This window comes from Pristiophorus japonicus, unplaced genomic scaffold, assembly GCF_044704955.1.
Source record: "Pristiophorus japonicus isolate sPriJap1 unplaced genomic scaffold, sPriJap1.hap1 HAP1_SCAFFOLD_29, whole genome shotgun sequence".
In the NCBI taxonomy this organism is placed as follows: Eukaryota; Metazoa; Chordata; class Chondrichthyes; family Pristiophoridae; genus Pristiophorus; species Pristiophorus japonicus.
In genome coordinates this window covers 12,126,205-12,145,623 of record NW_027252668.1, presented here as the reverse complement: position 1 = coordinate 12,145,623, position 19,419 = coordinate 12,126,205, and the positions used below count along the sequence as shown (strand labels likewise).

Below are 19,419 nucleotides of genomic sequence, written 5' to 3'. Positions count from 1 at the left end.
ATCACAAGGCGAGAAACTACTCAATATAAGCAATGAGCTCAGAAATATCAGGAGCAGTGCAGTCCAGTCAATGTCAAAACCCTCCTTTTCATTCAACAGAGGAAGAAGAGACATGAACGGGAGTCAGACATCACAAAGTTTAATTTAAGGCACAAATACAAGTCACATTTAATTTCGAAAACGTTTCACTGTAACATTTTTCCACGTTATTTAAAATCTTACTACGTTGAATATGAAAATGGGGACCATGGGATTTTGTCTTCATTACTGATTCTCATTTATGTGCATGGCAGCAGTAACTTGTCCTGTTAAATTTGTAAAAATTGCCCAGATTGTTGTGCCACCAGAAATGAAACATTTTGAGCCATACTCATAAAATACAGTGCTTTTTAAATATTAGTTCATGGGATGTGGGCGTCGCTGGCAGAGCCAGCATTTATTGCCCATCCCTTATTGCCCGTGACGAGGTGGTGGTGGGCCGCCTGCTTGAACCGCTGAAGTTTGTGTGGTGAATGTGCTCCTGCACTGCTGTTAGGGACGGATTTCCAGAATTAATGAGGCATTCATGAAGAAGGAATGGTGATATACTTCCAAGTCAGGATCGCGTGTTACTTGCGGGAGGGGGCGGGGGGCCTTCTACATCATGGTATTAACAGGAACCTGCTGCCCTTGTCCTTCTAAGGGGTAGAGGTCGCGGGACTGGGAGTTGCATCAAAACAAACTTCCATGAGCTGCCGCAGGGCATGTTGTCGATGGCAAACACTGCAGCCACGTTACGTCGGTGATAGTGGGAATGAAAGTTTAAGGTGGTGGGTGGTGTACCCATCACGCTGCTGCTTTGCCCTAAGTGCTGTCGAGCTTCTGGAGTGGAATTGAAGCTGCACTCATCCAGGCAAGTGGAGAGTGTTCCACCACGATGCTGTCTTGTGCATTGTAGCTGTTGGGAAGACTTTGGAGAGTCAGGAGGTGAGACACTCGCCGCAGAATACCAAGCCTCTGACCTGCTCTTGGGTGGCTGGACCAGTCACGTTTCTGTTCAATAGTGAGCCATCTGATGTTGATAGTGGGGGCTTCTTTGATGGTAATGCAGTTGAATGCCAAGGAGCGGTCGTCAAACCCTTGCTTCTTGTAGATAGGCATTGACTGGCACATTATGGTGCCAATGTTACATGCCACTTATCAGCTGAAGCCTACATCTCGTTCAGGTTTTGCTGCATGTGGGAATGGGCTGCTTCATTATCAGCGGAGCTATGAGTGGTACTGAGCTCTGTGCAATCTTCATTGAACATAGCCACTTATGACTTCTTGTGGCAGGGAAGGTCATTGATGAAGGGGCTGAAGAGGGTTCTGCCAAGGACATTGCACGAAGGAATTCTTTCCGCGATGCATTGGGGCTGGGATGATTGACTTCCAACAACCACAACCATCTTCTTCTGTGCTAGGTATCACTCCAGCCAGTGGAATGTCTCCCCACTGATTCCCATTGACTTCAATGTGATAGTCATTCTTTCATTTGAATATACTCGTCGACTGCTACAGCCTCACAAGCCCCTGAGATATCTGCGCTCCACAAATTCTGCGCATTGAGCTTCCCTGAATATAACTTCTCAACAAGTAATGAACGTTCCTTCAGCTGCCTGTGCCAGAAGATCTGGAATTATCTTCCTAAACCTCTCTGCATCTCTAACTTTCTCGATTTGCTGCAGTCCGCTGGAAGCAGCTGATGAAAGCAGGCGTGTGAGGGAGACTGATAGGTGAGCGCTGCTTCTGATGCTGTGTGATTTCCGGTGGGAGTGGGCGGAGATTGTAAAGTCTTTTTATTCCAACGATGCAGGATAAATAAGTCTGTGTTTGAGTAACGTTCATGTGTACAAACATCCGCTGCCAGCTTCGTAGACCTCGTGATACAACGGTAGCGTGTCTGACTCCAATCAGAAGGCTGCAGGATTAAATCACGTCGGGTTAACGATTCGTTTCGATATTGTGCTTCCAGATTTTATATTTTCTTTGCTGTTTCACATTAACCTAACCCTTGCTCTAATGTCCGTCTTGCTGTTTCCAAAATGGCAAGTACACGTTAAAATGAACATTCTGAATCAGACGCCTCAAGTGAAGTGAAATGATTTTGAAATGACTTTTAAATGATTTGACAGTTAATATAACATAAGAACGTTGGATTGAAGAGCAGGAGTCGGCCATTTTTCACCTCGAGCCTGCTCGACCATTCAATAAGATCATGATTGATCAGATATTGGCCTCAGCTCCACTTTCCTGCCGGCTCCCCATAATCCTTATCGTTGAAAAATCTGATTGTCTCCACCTTAAATAGAAACAATGACCCAGCCTCCACAGCTCTCTCGGGTGGAGGTTTCCAAAAGTTCACTACCATCTGAGATCACAAATTCCTGCTCATTTCCGTTTTGAATGTGCGACTCCTTATTCTGAAACTATTCCCCCTAGTTCTAGACGCCCCCGCGATTGGAAACTTCCTGTTTGCATCTACCCTGTCAAGCCGAGTCAGAGACTAAGGAGATTCCAAAAGTACACCTCTCATTCTTCTAATCGCCAATAAATTTAGGCCCAATCTGCTCAACCTTTCTTCATAACATAACCTCATGTACCTTATCTGACATGCCTCTAATGCAAGTATATCCCTCCTTCATAAGGAGAATAAAACTGTACGCAGTATTCCAGGTGTGGTCATAGAGTAATATAAATTTGCAGCACAGATGGAGGCCGTATTGTCCCATCATGTCCGCACCAGCCAACCAAGAGCTATTCAGCCGAATCCCACTTTCCAGCTGTTGGCCCGTAGCCTTGTCGGTTCTTTCATTTTAATTTCACGTCCAAGTATTTTTAAATGTGGTGAGGCTTTCTGCCTGCACCAACCTTTCAGACAGTGAGCTCTAGATATCCGCCACCCACTAGCTGATGATATTTAACTTCATATCTCAACTAAACCGCGCCCAATTACTTTAAATCTATGTCCCTGGTTGTTGGTCACGTGGCAATGGAAACTGGTCCTTCCATTACAATCTATCCATGATCGTCATAATTTTGTACACCCCATCAGATCTCCACTCAGCCACCTCTTTTCCAAAATTATAACGGAAAATGCTGTAAATACTCAGCATTACAGGCAGTGACTGTGGAGAAAAAAAGAGAGTTATTGTTTTTCGTTTGTCACCTTTCATCAAAACTGGAAAATGTTAACGATAGAACAGATTTCAATCAGGTGCAGAGGCAGAGATAGTTGGGAGGGGAGGAATGATCAAAAGGGAAGGTCTGTGTTATGGTGAAAGGCAGGAGCGGTTAAATATTGCCTCGACACCAGGTTAAAATCTGTTACATCTCTAACGTCTTCCAGTTCGGATGAAAGGTCACAGATCTAAATCGTTAACTCTGTTTCTCTCTCCACAGAAGCTGCCTTAGCTGCTGAGTAGTTCTCGCATTTTCTGTTTTTGTTTAGGATTACAGCATTCTCTCTATTTCTCTCTATTTTGCAATTGTGAACTCTTTTATTTGGGCTGTCTTTCCATCGTCCAAACAAGTCCGAGTAAAAATGTAAATTAGATTTCCTCTTAAACGTCCAGTGCAATGTTAATAGAAATAAGAATTAAGTAAATATGTATAAACATGGCAGGCGGCTACGTTTAAAGATTCGACAATTGTTTATAGAGAAACAGACACTTTAGATATAGAAACATAGAAAATAGGTGCAGGAGTAGGCCATTCGGCCCTTCTAGCCTGCACCGCCATTCAATGAGTTCATGGCTGAAAATTCAACTTCAGCACCCCATTCCTGCTTTCTCGCCATGCCCCTTGATCCCCCTAGTAGTAAGGACCTCATCTAACTCCTTTTTGAATATATTTAGTGAATTGGCCTCAACAACTTTCTGTGGTAGAGAATTCCACAGGTTCACCACTCTCTGGGTGAAGAAGTTCCTCCGCATCTCGGTCCTAAATGGCTTACCCCTTATCCTTAGACTGTGACCTCTGGTTCTGGACTTCCCCAACAATGGGAACATTCTTCCTGCATCTAACCTGTCTAACCCCGTCAGAATTTTAAATGTTTCTATGAGGTCCCCTCTCATTCTTCTGAACTACTGTGAATACAAGCCCAGTTGATCCAGTCTTTCTTGATAGGTCAGTCCCGCCATCCCGGAAATCAGTCTGGTGAACCTTCGCTGCACTCCCTCAATAGCAACAATGTCCTTCCTCTGGTTAGGAGATCAAAACTTTACACAATACTCTAGGTGTGGCCTCACCAATGCCCTATACAACTGTAGCAACACATCCCTGCACCTTTACTCAAATCCCCTTGCTATGAAGGCCAACATGCCATTTGCTTTCTTAACCGCCTTCTGCACCTCCATGCCAACCTTCAATGACTGATGTACCACGACACCCAGGTTTCTTTGCACCTCCCCTTTTCCTAATCTGTCACCATTCAGATAATAGTCTGTCTCTCTGTTTTTACCACCAAAGTGGATCACATTTATCCACATTATACTTCATCTGCCATGCATTTGCCCACTCACCTAATCTATACAAGTCGCTCTGCAGCCTCACAGCATCCTCCTCGCAGCTCACACTGCCACCCAACTTAGTGTCATCCGCAAATTTGGAGATACTACATTTAATCCCCTCATCTAAATCATTAATGTACAGTGTAAACAGCTGGGGCCCCAGCACAGAACCTTGCGGTACCCCACTAGTCACTGCCTGCCATTCTGAATAGTACGCATTTACTCCTACTCTTTGCTTCCAGTCTGACAACCAGTTCTCAATCCATGTCAGCATACTATCCCCAATTACATTGATTAAACGGATAACATAATAATTTCGATTGGGTATATATTTTTGAAACAGGAGATTAAAAACTGAGAATATAATGAGGTTTATTTCCGACTAATTAATCGGGAGTACCTCATTGATTCAGCGAAAAAGATGAGAAGAGAAATTCGTAAATTAATATATTTACGACACCATATTAAAACAATTTCGATGTTATTCTGATTGGTTTCCCTGTACAAGAAGAAAGATGAATCGTTATTTTCGTTAACTCAAAGCGTTCCCTGCATTTTTATTCTAATTCGGTGAAGCACATTGTGTATGTTTTTATCTGCACTTGTGAATAAGTGCTTCATTTCTGACATGTTGCATGTGGTGGTATTGGTACAAGAAGAACACGTTTATTAATGGACGTGATTGCAGTTGGAAGTTCGGGTCGTTTTTGTTCAATTCTCTGTAATAGCCTGAACTAAAGAGCTACGGCATTTTTATTTGCGAGTTGGTTGTTTGCATTATGAACAATATTCTACTTACTGAAGTGGACGTTCAGGATTTCAGCACTATACGAATGGCAATGTTGATCTGGTGAATGAGGGCTAGGGCTAATACATTGACAACTTTAAAGTTAATACAATTTGCAAGAATTAATATGCCCCTTTCAGCTCTCCTTGGACTTTTGGCTTGTTTGTCGATGCATAACCATGCGACTGACTGATGTTTCTGAAGTGTTACCGCATCTTTTGCAGTTGCCAAAAATCCCATACATTTCTGATTAGTTATATTTCTAAACAGATTTATCGACATGACGAACTAAAAGCTAATAATTTATTCTACTGAAACCAAACATGCATAATGGGCTTGTAAATCAGAACCAATTTTCTTAATAGATAAGAGTGCGTTGGTACCTTTTGGAAGGAGGGCTAAAGACACTACATAACCCTTGGAAAATAAGAGCATAGATAAGTTCGAAGTGCAAAGGAATCTTAGGGGTACAGATACAAAAGTCACTTTGCAGCAATGGAGGATAACAAAGCCATACACATGCAAATATAGCACTGTAGTTCCTTTGGAGAGGATTAGAATTCAAAGTGGAGAAGTTATCTAAAACCTGTATCGAACCTTGTGTGATTGCCTAATGAGGTGATATTGTGGTATGGCGATATGTCATAACGCTATACAGGATTTCCAGTGGTTGCTGGTGCTGTCATTGTTGTAAAAGCTATTGTAAATATTGTTGTTTTAAAATATGCCTTCGGGTGAAAAGCTCACACTACAATAGGTTTCTGACCCGCTCAGTACAACAAAATAGAGAGAAAATTGGCGGGAAGTAGATGAGGATATTAGATTTGGAGGGGAGGAGCTGAGCATAATAGATTGGGAGGAAGAAGCTGAGGATAATATGTGCGGTGAGGAGCAGCTGAGAATATTTGTTGGGGTGGGGAGGAGTTGAGGATATTGGGAGTGGTGGGGGACAGCTGAGGATATTAATTTGGATGGGGAGGGTCTGAGGATATTGGGTGGGGTGGGGAGGAGCTGAAGATAATTTGCGGAATGGATAGCGTCCATTTCTGTGGGATGGATCTGAGGATATTGGGTGCGGTGAGTAGGGTCGGAGGAAATTGGGGTGATGGAGAGGAGCTAAGTATATTTGGTGCATTGTTAGATATGGAATGACTCAAAGTGAGGCTGATGTAAACAGGGCGATGGTTCTTGTAGTACATATAAATAATATCTTCACCAACGTTCCTGATGCAGCGGTACAAAGTTACATAAGCCTGCTCCGCTATTTAACCTTCCGAATTACTGATCAAATTCCCAAACCTCACACAGCTATAGATGGCTGCCTTTACTGATCATTATTGGTTTTTAATCAATAAGCAGATCTTTTCATCCTATATTGAAGAGGCTTTTCTCTAAAGTAGATTTACAGTAGACAATAGGAGACATGCAGCCTGTGCAGTTGTTGCAAGTGATCTTTAATGTAGATGAATGCCAGATGAAACACTTTCTTGGGAATCTAGATATGTAAATGTAGAAATATCTAGTTATTGTTGTTGATGATACAGATTTTGAAAAGGCGTTTGACAAGCTGTCGCTTAACAGACTAGTTCATAAATTTCTACCCCATAGGATTAAAATGCCAGTGCAGCATGTACATGACAATGGCTGAGAGACAGATAACAGAGAGCATGGGTGACTGGTTGTTGTTCAGACTGAAGGGTGCAATACTGCTGTCCACCTCAGGGGTCGGTGACAGCAGGACTACTGTTTATATATTTATTCATCAGCTACATTTGCGTATATACTGTATCATTTTATAGTTCATCGATGATACAACATGAAGAAGTGCAGTAGACAATGAGGACAATAGTGATATACTGGAAGTGGTAATAGACTGACTGGAGAAAATGAGAAAGTTTAAGAAGATCATCTGTAAAACGCACAATTAATTAACACTATACAACTGATTCTAATTCCTGCCTTTCAATTTATCGCAACACTCTATTAACTGCTATATATTCTGCATTAATTGAATAACATATAAATGGAGCCTAAAACAGGTCTTAAATGCCCAGCAAATATATTCATGCTGGAGGGACTGAGAACGACAGAGAAGTCCCTGACCTGATCATACACTTCCAGGATGGTGTTTGTATCCAATTCCCAACTATTCGCTTGGAGCATAGAAAAATAGTAACATAGAAAATAGTTGCAGGAGTAGTCCATTCGGCGCTTCTAGCCTGCACCACCATTCAAAGAGTCCATGGTTGAAGATGCAACTTCAGTTACCCATCCCTGTTTCTCGCCATACCCCTTGATCCCCCGAGTAGTATAGACTTCATCTAACTCCTTTTTGAATATATCTAGTGAATTGGCCTGAACAACTTTCTGTTGTAGAGAATTCGACAGGTTCACCACTCTCTGGGTGATGAAGTTTCTCCTCATCTCGGTCCTAAATGGCTTACCCCTTATCCTTAGACTGTGATCCCCTGGTTCTAGACTTCGCCAACATTGGGAACATTCTTCCTGCATCTAACCTGTCTGAACGCAACCGAAACAAACTTGACCCCAACCGAACCAAACCTGGCCCCAACCAAACCGAACCCGGCCCCACACCATACCTTGATTCCAGTAGAGGGACAGAGAGAAACAGAGAGAGCACGTGTCAGTGGGGAAGACAGAGAAATGCAGAGAGATAGAGAATGAGAGAGAGACAGAGCAAGAGAGAAAGAGAGAGAGAGGCGGAACTACACAGAAAGACAGAGAGAGTGACAGAGAGATAGACAGAGAGAGACAGAGCGAGACAACGAGAGAGCGAGACAGAGAGAGAGAGAGAGAGAGAGAGAGGGACAGATACAGATAGATAGAGAGAGGGATAGACACAGATCGAGAGAGAGAGAGAGATAGAAACAGAGAGTTAGAGAGACAGGGAGAGAGAGAGACAGACAAAGGCAGATGGACAAAGCGAGAGAGAGAGACACACAGAGAAAGAGAGTGACAGAGAGACAGAGATAGTGGGAGAGTCAGAGAGAGACAGAGAGAAACTCAGAGAGAGAGGGTGAAATAGACAGAGGCAGAACGAAAGAAAGAAAGAGACAGAGCAAGACAGACAGACTGAGAGACAAGCACAAAGAGAGAGATACCGAGAGAGAGAGAGCGAGAGAGAGAGAGAGCGAGAGAGAAAGAGAGAAAAAGACAGCGTTAGAGACAGACAGAGCGAGAGAGAGAGAGAGAGAGAGAGATAGAGACATATAGATAGATAGAGAGAGAGAGACAGAGAGAAAAAGAGCGAGAAAGTGAGAGGGAGACAGGCAGACAGAGAGAGAGATGGTGAGAGAGAGACAGACAGAGATAGACAGTGAGCGAGATAGAAAGAGAGAAAGTGAGTGGGAGCAAGTGAGAGAGCCAGAGAGTGAAAGACTGTGAGCGAAAGCAAGAGAGATAGAGAGAATGAGATAGAGAGAGAGATAAATAAAGAAAGTCAAAGTGAGAGACAGGGTGAAAGAGAGAGAGATAGAGAGAGATATAGAGCGAGAGATAGAGGGAGATAGAGAGAGAGAGAGAGAGAGAGAGAGAGAGAGAGAGAGAGAGAGAGAGAGAAGAGAGAGAGAGAGAGAGAGAGATGGAGAGAGAGGGAGAGAGAGAGAGCGAGCAACAGATAAAGAGATAGAGATGTATAGATAGGGAAAAAGAGCGAGAGCGTGAGAGAGACAGAGAGAGAGAGAGAGAGAGATGGAGAAATATACAAAGATAGAGAGAAATTCAGAGACAGAGATATATAGAGAGTCAGAGAGGCACAGAGAGAGAGAGAGAGAAAGTGAGAGAGATAGAGAGAGAGAGAGAGAGAGAAAGACATAGAGGACAAAGACAGAGATGGAGTATTTCAGACATCGGCAGAAAGAGAGACAGAGAAAGAGAGAGATACAGAGAGATGCGGAGAGAGAGAGACAGACAGAGCGAGAGAATCAGAGTGAGAGAGATAAAGAGAGACAGAGAGAGAGAGATAGCGAGAGACTGACAGAAACTGAGAGACAGAGAGGACGAGACAGAGAAAGGGACAGAGAGAGAGACAGAGAGAGTCAGAGATAGGCAGACAGAGACGAAACAGAGAGAGAGACAGAGACAGAGACCGAGAGAGCCAGAGAGAGAGGGAGGGACAGAGATCGAGAGAGAGAGAGAGACAGAGAGAGAGAGAGACAGAGAGAGAGAAACATAGAAACATAGAAAAAAGTATAGGATTAGGCCATTCGGACCTTAGAGCCTGCACCGCCATTCAATAAGATCATGGCTGATCATTCCCTCAGTACCCCTTTCCTGCTTTCTCTCCATACCCCTTGATCTCTTTAGCCGTAAAGGCAATATCTAATTCCCGCTTGAATATATCCAATGAACTGGCATCAACAACTCCCGCAGCAAGGAATTCCACAGGTTGACAAATCTCTGAATGAAGAAATTTCACCTCATCTCAGTCCTAAATGGCGTACCCCTTATCCTAAGATTATGTCCCCTGGTCCTGGACTTCCCCAACATCGGGAACATTTTTCCCGCATCGAACCTGTCCAGTCCCATCAGAATATTATACGTTTCTATGAGATCCCCTCTCATCTTACATAGAAACATAGAAAATAGGTGCAGGAGTAGGCCATTCGGCCCTTCTAGCCTGCACCGCCATTCAATGAGTTCATGGCTGAACATGCAACTTCAGTACCACATTCCTTCTTTCTCACCATACCCATTGATTCCCCGAGTAGTAAGGACTTCATCTAACTCCTTTTTGAATATATTTAGTGAATTGGCCTCAACAACTTTCTGTGGTAGAGAATTCCACAGGTTCACCACTCTCTGGGTGAAGAAATTCCTCCTCATCTCGGTCCTAAATGGCTTCCCCCTTATCCTTAGACTGTGTCCCCTGGTTCTGGACTTCCCCAACATTGGGAACATTCTTCTAGCATCTAACCTGTCTAACCCCGTCAGAATTTTAAACGTTTCTCTAAGGTCCCCTCTCATTCTTCTGAACTCCAGTGAATACAAGCCCAGTTGATCCAGTCTTTCTTGATATGTCAGTCCCGCCATCCCGGGAATCAGTCTGGTGAACCTTCGCTGCACTCCCTCAATAGCAAGAATGTCCTTCCTCAGGTTAGGAGACCAAAACTGCACACAATACTCCAGGTGTGGCCTCACCAAGGCCCTGTACAATTGTAGCAACACCTCCCTGCCCCTGTACTCAAATCCCCTTGCTATAAAGGCCAACATGCCATTTGCTTTCTTAACCGCCTGATGTACCTGCATGCCAACCTTCAATGACTGATGTACCATGACACCCAGGCCTCTTTGCACCTCCCCTTTTCCTAATCCGTCACCATTCAGATAATAGTCTGTCTCTATATTTTTACCACCAAAGTGGATAACCTCACATGTATCCACATTATACTTCATCTGCCATGCATTTGCCCACTCACCTAACTTATCCAAGTCGCTCTGCAGTCTCATAGCATCCTCTTCGCAGCTCACACTACCACCCAACTTAGTGTCATCCGCAATTTTGGAGATACTACATTTAATCCCCTCGTCTAAATCATTAATGTACAGTGTAAACAGCTGGGGCCCCAGCACAGAACGTTTCGGTACCCCACTAGTCACTGCCTGCCATTCTGAAAATTCACCATTTACTCCTACTCTTTGCTTCCTGTCTGACAACCAGTTCTCAATCCATGTCAGCACACTACCCCCAATCCCATGTGGTTTAACTTTGCACATTAATCTCTTGTGTGGGATGTTGTCGAAAGCCTTCTGAAAGTCCAAATATACCACATCAACTTGTTCTCCCTTGTCCACTCTACTGGAAACATCCTCAATAAATTCCAGAAGATTTGTCAAGCATGATTTCCCTTTCACAAACCCATGACAACTTGGACCTATCATATTACCTCTTTCCAAATGCACTGCTATGAAATCCTTAATAATTGATTCCATCATTTTACCCACTACCGATGTCAGGCTGACCGGTCTATAATTCCCGGTTTTCTTTATCCCTCCTTTTTTTTAAAGTGTGGTTACATTGGCTACCCTCCACTCCATAGGAACTGATCCAGCGTCAATGGTATGTTGTAAAATGACTGTCAATGCATCCACTATTTCCAAGCCAACCTCCTTAAGTACTCTGGGATGCAGTCCATCAGGCCCTGGGGATTTATCGGCCTTCAATCCCATCAATTTCCGCAACACAATTTCCCGACTAATAAGGATTTCCCTCAGTTCCTCCTCCTTACTAGACCCTCCGACCCCTTTTATATCCGGAAGTTTGTTTGTGTCCTCCTCAGTGAATACCGAACCAAAGTACTTGTTCAATTGGTCCGCCATTTCTTTGTTCCCCGTTATGACTTCGTCTGATTCTGACTGCAGGGGAGCTACGTTTGTCTTTGCTAACCTTTTTCTCTTTACATATCCATAGAAACTTTTGCAATCCGTCTTAATGTTCCCTGCAAGCTTCTTCTCGTACTCCATTTTCCCTGCCCTAATAAAATCCATTATCCTCCTCTGCTGAGTTCTAAATTTCTCCCAGTCCCCGGGTTCTCTGCTATTTCTGGCCAATTTGTATGCCATTTCCTTGGCTTTAATGCTATCCCTGATTTCCCTTGATAGCCACAGTTGAGCCACCTTCCCTTTTTTATTTTTATGCCAGACAGGAATGTACAATTGTTGTAGTTCATTCATGCGGTCTCTAAATGTCTGCCATTGCCCATCCACAGTCAACCCCTTCAGTATCATTCGCCAAGCTATCCTAGCCAATTCACGCCTCATACCTACAAAGTTACCCATCTTTAAGTTCTGGACCATGGTCTCTGAATTAACTGTTTCATTCTCCATCCTAATGCAGAATTCCACCATATTATGGTCACTCTTCCACAAGGGTCCTCGCACAACGAGATTGCTAATTAATCCTCTCTCATTACACAACACCCAGACTAAGATGGCCTCCCCCCGAGTTGGTTCCTCGACATATTGGTCTAAAAAAACATCCCTTATGCACTCCAGGAAATCCTCCTCCACCGTGTTGCTTCCTGTTTGGTTAACCCAATCTATGTGCATATTAAAGTCACCCATTATAACTGCTGCACCCTTATTGCACGCACCTCTAATTTCATGTTTGATGCCCACCCCAACATCACTACTACTGTTTGGAGGTCTGTACACAACTCCCACTAACGTTTTTTGCTCATTGGTATTCTGCAGCTCTACCCATATCGATTCCACATCATCCAAGCTAATGTCCTTCCGAACTATTGCCTTAATTTGCTCCTTAACCAGCAATGTTACCCCACCTCCATTTCCTTTTATTCTATCTTTCCTGAATGTTGAATACCCCTGGATGTTGAGTTCCCAGCCCTGATCATCCTGGAGCCACGTCTCCGTAATCCCAATCACATCATATTTGTTAACATATATTTGCACAGTTAATTCATCCATTTTATTGCGGATACTCCTTGCATTAAGACATAATGCCTTCAGGCTTGTTTTTTTAACACACTTTTTCCTTTTAGAATTTTGCTGTACAGTGGCCCTTTTTGTTCTTTGCCTTGGGTTTCTGTCCTCCACTTTTCCTCATCTATTTCTGTCTTTTGCTTTTGCCTCCTTTTTGTTACCCACTGTCTCCCTGCTTTGGTTCCCATCCCCCTGCCATATTAGTTTAAATCCTCCCCAACAGCACTAGCAAAAACTTAGAGAGAGCGAATGAGAGAGACAGAGAGAGAGAGACATAGAGAGAGAGACAGAGGGAGAGAGAAAGAGAGAGAGAGATAGAGACAGATAGCGAGAAAGGGATAGGCAGAGATTGAGAGACATGCAGAGACAGAGATATAGAGAGAAAGATAGAGAGAGAGACAGAGAGAGACAGTGAGAGAGAGAGAGACAGACAGAGTGAGAGAGAGAGAGGGAGAGAGGAAAAGACATAGAGCGAGAGCGACACACACAAAGAGAGTAAGAGAGGGAGACAGAGAGAGAGAGGCATAGAGAAAGAGAAGGAGAGGCAGAGACAAATACAGAGCGAGAGAGAGAGAGACAGGCAGAGAGAGAGATGGAGAGAGACAAGCAGAGATAGAGAGAGAGAGAGAGAGACAGGCAGAGAGAGAGAGAGAGAGAGAGAGAGAGAGAGAGAGAGAGAGAGAGAGAGAGAGAGAGAGAGAGAGAGAGAGACAGAGAGAGGGAGAGATAGAGACTAAGAGCGAGAAAAGAGAGAGAGAGATATATAGAGTGGGAGGGAGGCAGAGTGATCGAGAAAGAGAGAGACAAAGAGGGAGACAGAGAAAGAGGGACAGATCGAGAGTGAAAGAGAGAGACAGAGACAGAGAGAGAAAGACAGAAAGAGAGAAAGAGACTGAGAGAAAGAGTCAGAGAGAGAGAGAAACTGAGAGACAGATGGACAGCGAGAGCGAGAGCGACAGAGAGAGAGAGAGAAAGAGCAAGACACAGAGAGAGCGAGTGAGAGTCAGAGAGAGAAAGACAGGGAGAGAGAAAGAGAGCGAGAGAGAGTGAGAGACAGAGAGAGAGAGAAAGAGACAGATAGATAGAGGCAGAGAGATAGAGAGAGACAGAGCGAGGCAGAAACAGGACAGAGAGAGAGAGAGAGAGAGAGAGAGAGAGATAGCGAGTGAGATAGAGGGAGAGAGAGATATAGAGAGACAGAGAGAGAGAGAGAGAGAGAGAGAGAGAGAGAGAGAGAGAGAGAGACAGAGAGACAGAGAGAGAGAAAAGTGAGGTAGACAGAGAGAGAGAGTCAGATAGAAATAGGGAGAGGGAGGCAGAAAAAATACAAAGCGAGAGAGGGGGAGACTGGGAGAGAGAGAGAGACTGAGTGAGTGACAGCACGAGAGAGAGAGTAAAGGACAGAGTGAAACACAGAAAGTGAGACAGAGAGAGAGACAGAGACGGACACAGAGTGCGACAGAGAGTGAGAGTGAGAGAGAGAGTGAGAGACAGAGTGAGGCAGAGAGAGATAAAGAGACGGAGAGAGATCGACAGACAGATATAGAGAGACAGAGATAGGCAGACAGACAGAGCGAGATAGAGAGACACACAGACTGAGAGAGACAGAGAGAGAGCGAGAGTGATGGAACAAGAGAGAGAGGGACAGAGCGACAGGGAGAGAGTGATATAGATAGAGAGAGAGAAAGAGGGAGAGAAAGAGAGAGAAAGACAGCGATAGAGATAGACAGAGCGAGAGAGAGAGAGAGAGATAGAGACAGATAGAGAGAGAGAGAGAGAGAGGCAGAGAGCAAAAGAGCGAGAAGGTGAGAGGGAGACAGGCAGACAGAGAGAGAGATGGTGAGAGAGAGACAGACAGAGAGAGACAGTGAGAGAGATAGAAAGAGAGAAAGTGTGAGGGAGCAAGAGCGAGAGACAGAGAGTGAAAGACAGCGAGCGAAAGCAAGAGAGATAGAGAGAATGAGATAGCGAGAGAGAGAAATAAAGAAAGACAAAATGAGAGACAGTGTGAAAGAGAGAGAGCGAATGAGAGAGGGAGTGATAGAAATATACACAGATAGAGAGAAATTCAGAGACAGGTATATATAGAGAGTCAGAGAGGCACAGAGTGAGAGAGAAAGAGAGACAGAGAGTGAGAGAGAGAGAGAGAAAGAGAGAGATGGATTATTTCAGTGATAGGAAAATAGAGGGACAGAGAAAGAGAGAGACACAGAGAGAGAGAGATACAGAGAGAGAGAGACAGACAGAGCGAGAGAATCAGAGTGAGAGAGATAAAGAGAGACAGAGAGAGAGAGATAGCGAGAGACTGACAGAAACTGAGAGACAGAGAGGACGAGACAGAGAAAGGGACAGAGAGAGAGACAGAGAGAGTCAGAGATAGGCAGACAGAGACGAAACAGAGAGAGAGACAGAGACAGAGACCGAGAGAGCCAGAGAGAGAGGGAGGGACAGAGATCGAGAGAGAGAGAGATACAGAGAGAGAGAGACAGACAGAGCGAGAGAATCAGAGTGAGAGAGATAAAGAGAGACAGAGAGAGAGAGATAGCGAGAGACTGACAGAAACTGAGAGACAGAGAGGACGAGACAGAGAAAGGGACAGAGAGAGAGACAGAGAGAGTCAGAGATAGGCAGACAGAGACGAAACAGAGAGAGAGACAGAGACAGAGACCGAGAGAGCCAGAGAGAGAGGGAGGGACAGAGATCGAGAGAGAGAGAGAGACAGAGAGAGAGAGAGACAGAGAGAGAGAAACATAGAAACATAGAAAAAAGTATAGGATTAGGCTATTCGGACCTTAGAGCCTGCACCGCCATTCAATAAGATCATGGCTGATCATTCCCTCAGTACCCCTTTCCTGCTTTCTCTCCATACCCCTTGATCTCTTTAGCCGTAAAGGCCATATCTAATTCCCGCTTGAATATATCCAATGAACTGGCATCAACAACTCCCGCAGCAAGGAATTCCACAGGTTGACAAATCTCTGAATGAAGAAATTTCACCTCATCTCAGTCCTAAATGGCGTACCCCTTATCCTAAGATTATGTCCCCTGGTCCTGGACTTCCCCAACATCGGGAACATTTTTCCCGCATCGAACCTGTCCAGTCCCATCAGAATATTATACGTTTCTATGAGATCCCCTCTCATCTTACATAGAAACATAGAAAATAGGTGCAGGAGTAGGCCATTCGGCCCTTCTAGCCTGCACCGCCATTCAATGAGTTCATGGCTGAACATGCAACTTCAGTACCACATTCCTTCTTTCTCACCATACCCATTGATTCCCCGAGTAGTAAGGACTTCATCTAACTCCTTTTTGAATATATTTAGTGAATTGGCCTCAACAACTTTCTGTGGTAGAGAATTCCACAGGTTCACCACTCTCTGGGTGAAGAAATTCCTCCTCATCTCGGTCCTAAATGGCTTCCCCCTTATCCTTAGACTGTGTCCCCTGGTTCTGGACTTCCCCAACATTGGGAACATTCTTCTAGCATCTAACCTGTCTAACCCCGTCAGAATTTTAAACGTTTCTCTAAGGTCCCCTCTCATTCTTCTGAACTCCAGTGAATACAAGCCCAGTTGATCCAGTCTTTCTTGATATGTCAGTCCCGCCATCCCGGGAATCAGTCTGGTGAACCTTCGCTGCACTCCCTCAATAGCAAGAATGTCCTTCCTCAGGTTAGGAGACCAAAACTGCACACAATACTCCAGGTGTGGCCTCACTAAGGCCCTGTACAATTGTAGCAACACCTCCCTGCCCCTGTACTCAAATCCCCTTGCTATAAAGGCCAACATGCCATTTGCTTTCTTAACCGCCTGATGTACCTGCATGCCAACCTTCAATGACTGATGTACCATGACACCCAGGCCTCTTTGCACCTCCCCTTTTCCTAATCTGTCACCATTCAGATAATAGTCTGTCTCTATATTTTTACCACCAAAGTGGATAACCTCACATGTATCCACATTATACTTCATCTGCCATGAATTTGCCCACTCACCTAACCTATCCAAGTCGCTCTGCAGTCTCATAGCATCCTCTTCGCAGCTCACACTACCACCCAACTTAGTGTCATCCGCAATTTTGGAGATACTACATTTAATCCCCTCGTCTAAATCATTAATGTACAGTGTAAACAGCTGGGGCCCCAGCACAGAACGTTTCGGTACCCCACTAGTCACTGCCTGCCATTCTGAAAATTCACCATTTACTCCTACTCTTTGCTTCCTGTCTGACAACCAGTTCTCAATCCATGTCAGCACACTACCCCCAAATCCCATGTGGTTTAACTTTGCACATTAATCTCTTGTGTGGGATGTTGTCGAAAGCCTTCTGAAAGTCCAAATATACCACATCAACTTGTTCTCCCTTGTCCACTCTACTGGAAACATCCTCAATAAATTCCAGAAGATTTGTCAAGCATGATTTCCCTTTCACAAACCCATGACAACTTGGACCTATCATATTACCTTTTTCCAAATGCACTGCTATGAAATCCTTAATAATTGATTCCATCATTTTACCCACTACCGATGTCAGGCTGACCGGTCTATAATTCCCGGTTTTCTCTATCCCTCCTTTTTTTAAAAGTGTGGTTACATTGGCTACCCTCCACTCCATAGGAACTGATCCAGAATCAATGGTATGTTGTAAAATGACTGTCAATGCATCCACTATTTCCAAGCCAATCTCCTTAAGTACTCTGGGATGCAGTCCATCAGGCCCTGGGGATTTATCGGCCTTCAATCCCATCAATTTCCCCAACACAATTTCCCGACTAATAAGGATTTCCCTCAGTTCCTCCTCCTTACTAGACCCTCCGACCCCTTTTATATCCGGAAGTTTGTTTGTGTCCTCCTCAGTGAATACCGAACCAAAGTACTTGTTCAATTGGTCCGCCATTTCTTTGTTCCCCGTTATGACTTCGTCTGATTCTGACTGCAGGGGAGCTACGTTTGTCTTTGCTAACCTTTTTCTCTTTACATATCCATAGAAACTTTTGCAATCCGTCTTAATGTTCCCTGCAAGCTTCTTCTCGTACTCCATTTTCCCTGCCCTAATAAAATCCATTATCCTCCTCTGCTGAGTTCTAAATTTCTCCCAGTCCCCGGGTTCTCTGCTATTTCTGGCCAATTTGTATGCCATTTCCTTGGCTTTAATGCTATCCCTGATTTCCCTTGATAGCCACAGTTGAGCCACCTTCCCTTTTTTATTTTTATGCCAGACAGGAATGTACAATTGTTGTAGTTCATTCATGCGGTCTCTAAATGTCTGCCATTGCCCATCCACAGTCAACCCCTTCAGTATCATTCGCCAAGCTATCCTAGCCAATTCACGCCTCATACCTACAAAGTTACCCATCTTTAAGTTCTGGACCATGGTCTCTGAATTAACTGTTTCATTCTCCATCCTAATGCAGAATTCCACCATATTATGGTCACTCTTCCACAAGGGTCCTCGCACAACGAGATTGCTAATTAATCCTCTCTCATTACACAACACCCAGACTAAGATGGCCTCCCCCCGAGTTGGTTCCTCGACATATTGGTCTAAAAAAACATCCCTTATGCACTCCAGGAAATCCTCCTCCACCGTGTTGCTTCCTGTTTGGTTAACCCAATCTATGTGCATATTAAAGTCACCCATTATAACTGCTGCACCCTAATTGCACGCACCTCTAATTTCATGTTTGATGCCCACCCCAACATCACTACTACTGTTTGGAGGTCTGTACACAACTCCCACTAACGTTTTTTGCCCATTGGTATTCTGCAGCTCTACCCATATCGATTCCACATCATCCAAGCTAATGTCCTTCCGAACTATTGCCTTAATTTGCTCCTTAACCGGCAATGTTACCCCACCTCCTTTTCCTTTTATTCTATCTTTCCTGAATGTTGAATACCCCTGGATGTTGAGTTCCCAGCCCTGATCATCCTGGAGCCACGTCTCCGTAATCCCAATCACATCATATTTGTTAACATATATTTGCACAGTTAATTCATCCATTTTATTGCGGATACTCCTTGCATTAAGACATTATGCCTTCAGGCTTGTTTTTTTAACACATTTTTTCCTTTTAGAATTTTGCTGTACAGTGGCCCTTTTTGTTCTTTGCCTTGGGTTTCTGTCCTCCACTTTTCCTCATCTCCTTTCTGTCTTTTGCTTTTGCCTCCTTTTTGTTTCCCTCTGTCTCCCTGCATTGGTTCCCATCCCCCTGCCATATTAGTTTAACTCCTCCCCAACAGCACTAGAAAACACTCCCCCGAGGACATTGGTTCCGGTCCTGCCCAGGTGCAGACCGTCCGGTTTGTACTGGTCCCACCTCCCCCAGAACCGGTTCCAATGCCCCAGGAATTTGAATCCCTCCCTGCTGCACCACTGCTCAAGCCACATATTCATCTGCGCTATCCTGCGATTCCTACTCTGACTAGCACATGGCACTGGTAGCAATCCCGAGATTACTACTTTTGAGGTCCTACTTTTTAATTTAGCTCCTAGCTCCTTAAATTCGTTTCGTAGGACCTCATCCCTTTTTTTTACCTATGTCGTTGGTACCAATGTGCACCACAACAACTTGCTGTTCTCCCTCCCTTTTTAGAATGTCCTGCACCTGCTCCGAGACATCCTTGACCCTTGCACCAG

At 44.3% G+C, this 19,419-nt stretch overlaps 1 protein-coding gene across 1 annotated transcript in view; it reads left to right on the top strand.

The window, feature by feature from the left end:
- Positions 1–13,751: 13,751 nt before the first annotated feature.
- LOC139248182 (putative uncharacterized protein DDB_G0271982) overlaps positions 13,752–19,419 on the top strand; it is a gene marked incomplete at its 5' end in the record, with an annotated part of 7,208 nt that continues 1,540 nt past the window's right edge. The window contains one exon of the mRNA XM_070871922.1: positions 13,752–13,814. Coding sequence (XP_070728023.1) covers positions 13,752–13,814 — 63 coding nt within the window. The remainder of the gene's footprint in view (positions 13,815–19,419) is intronic.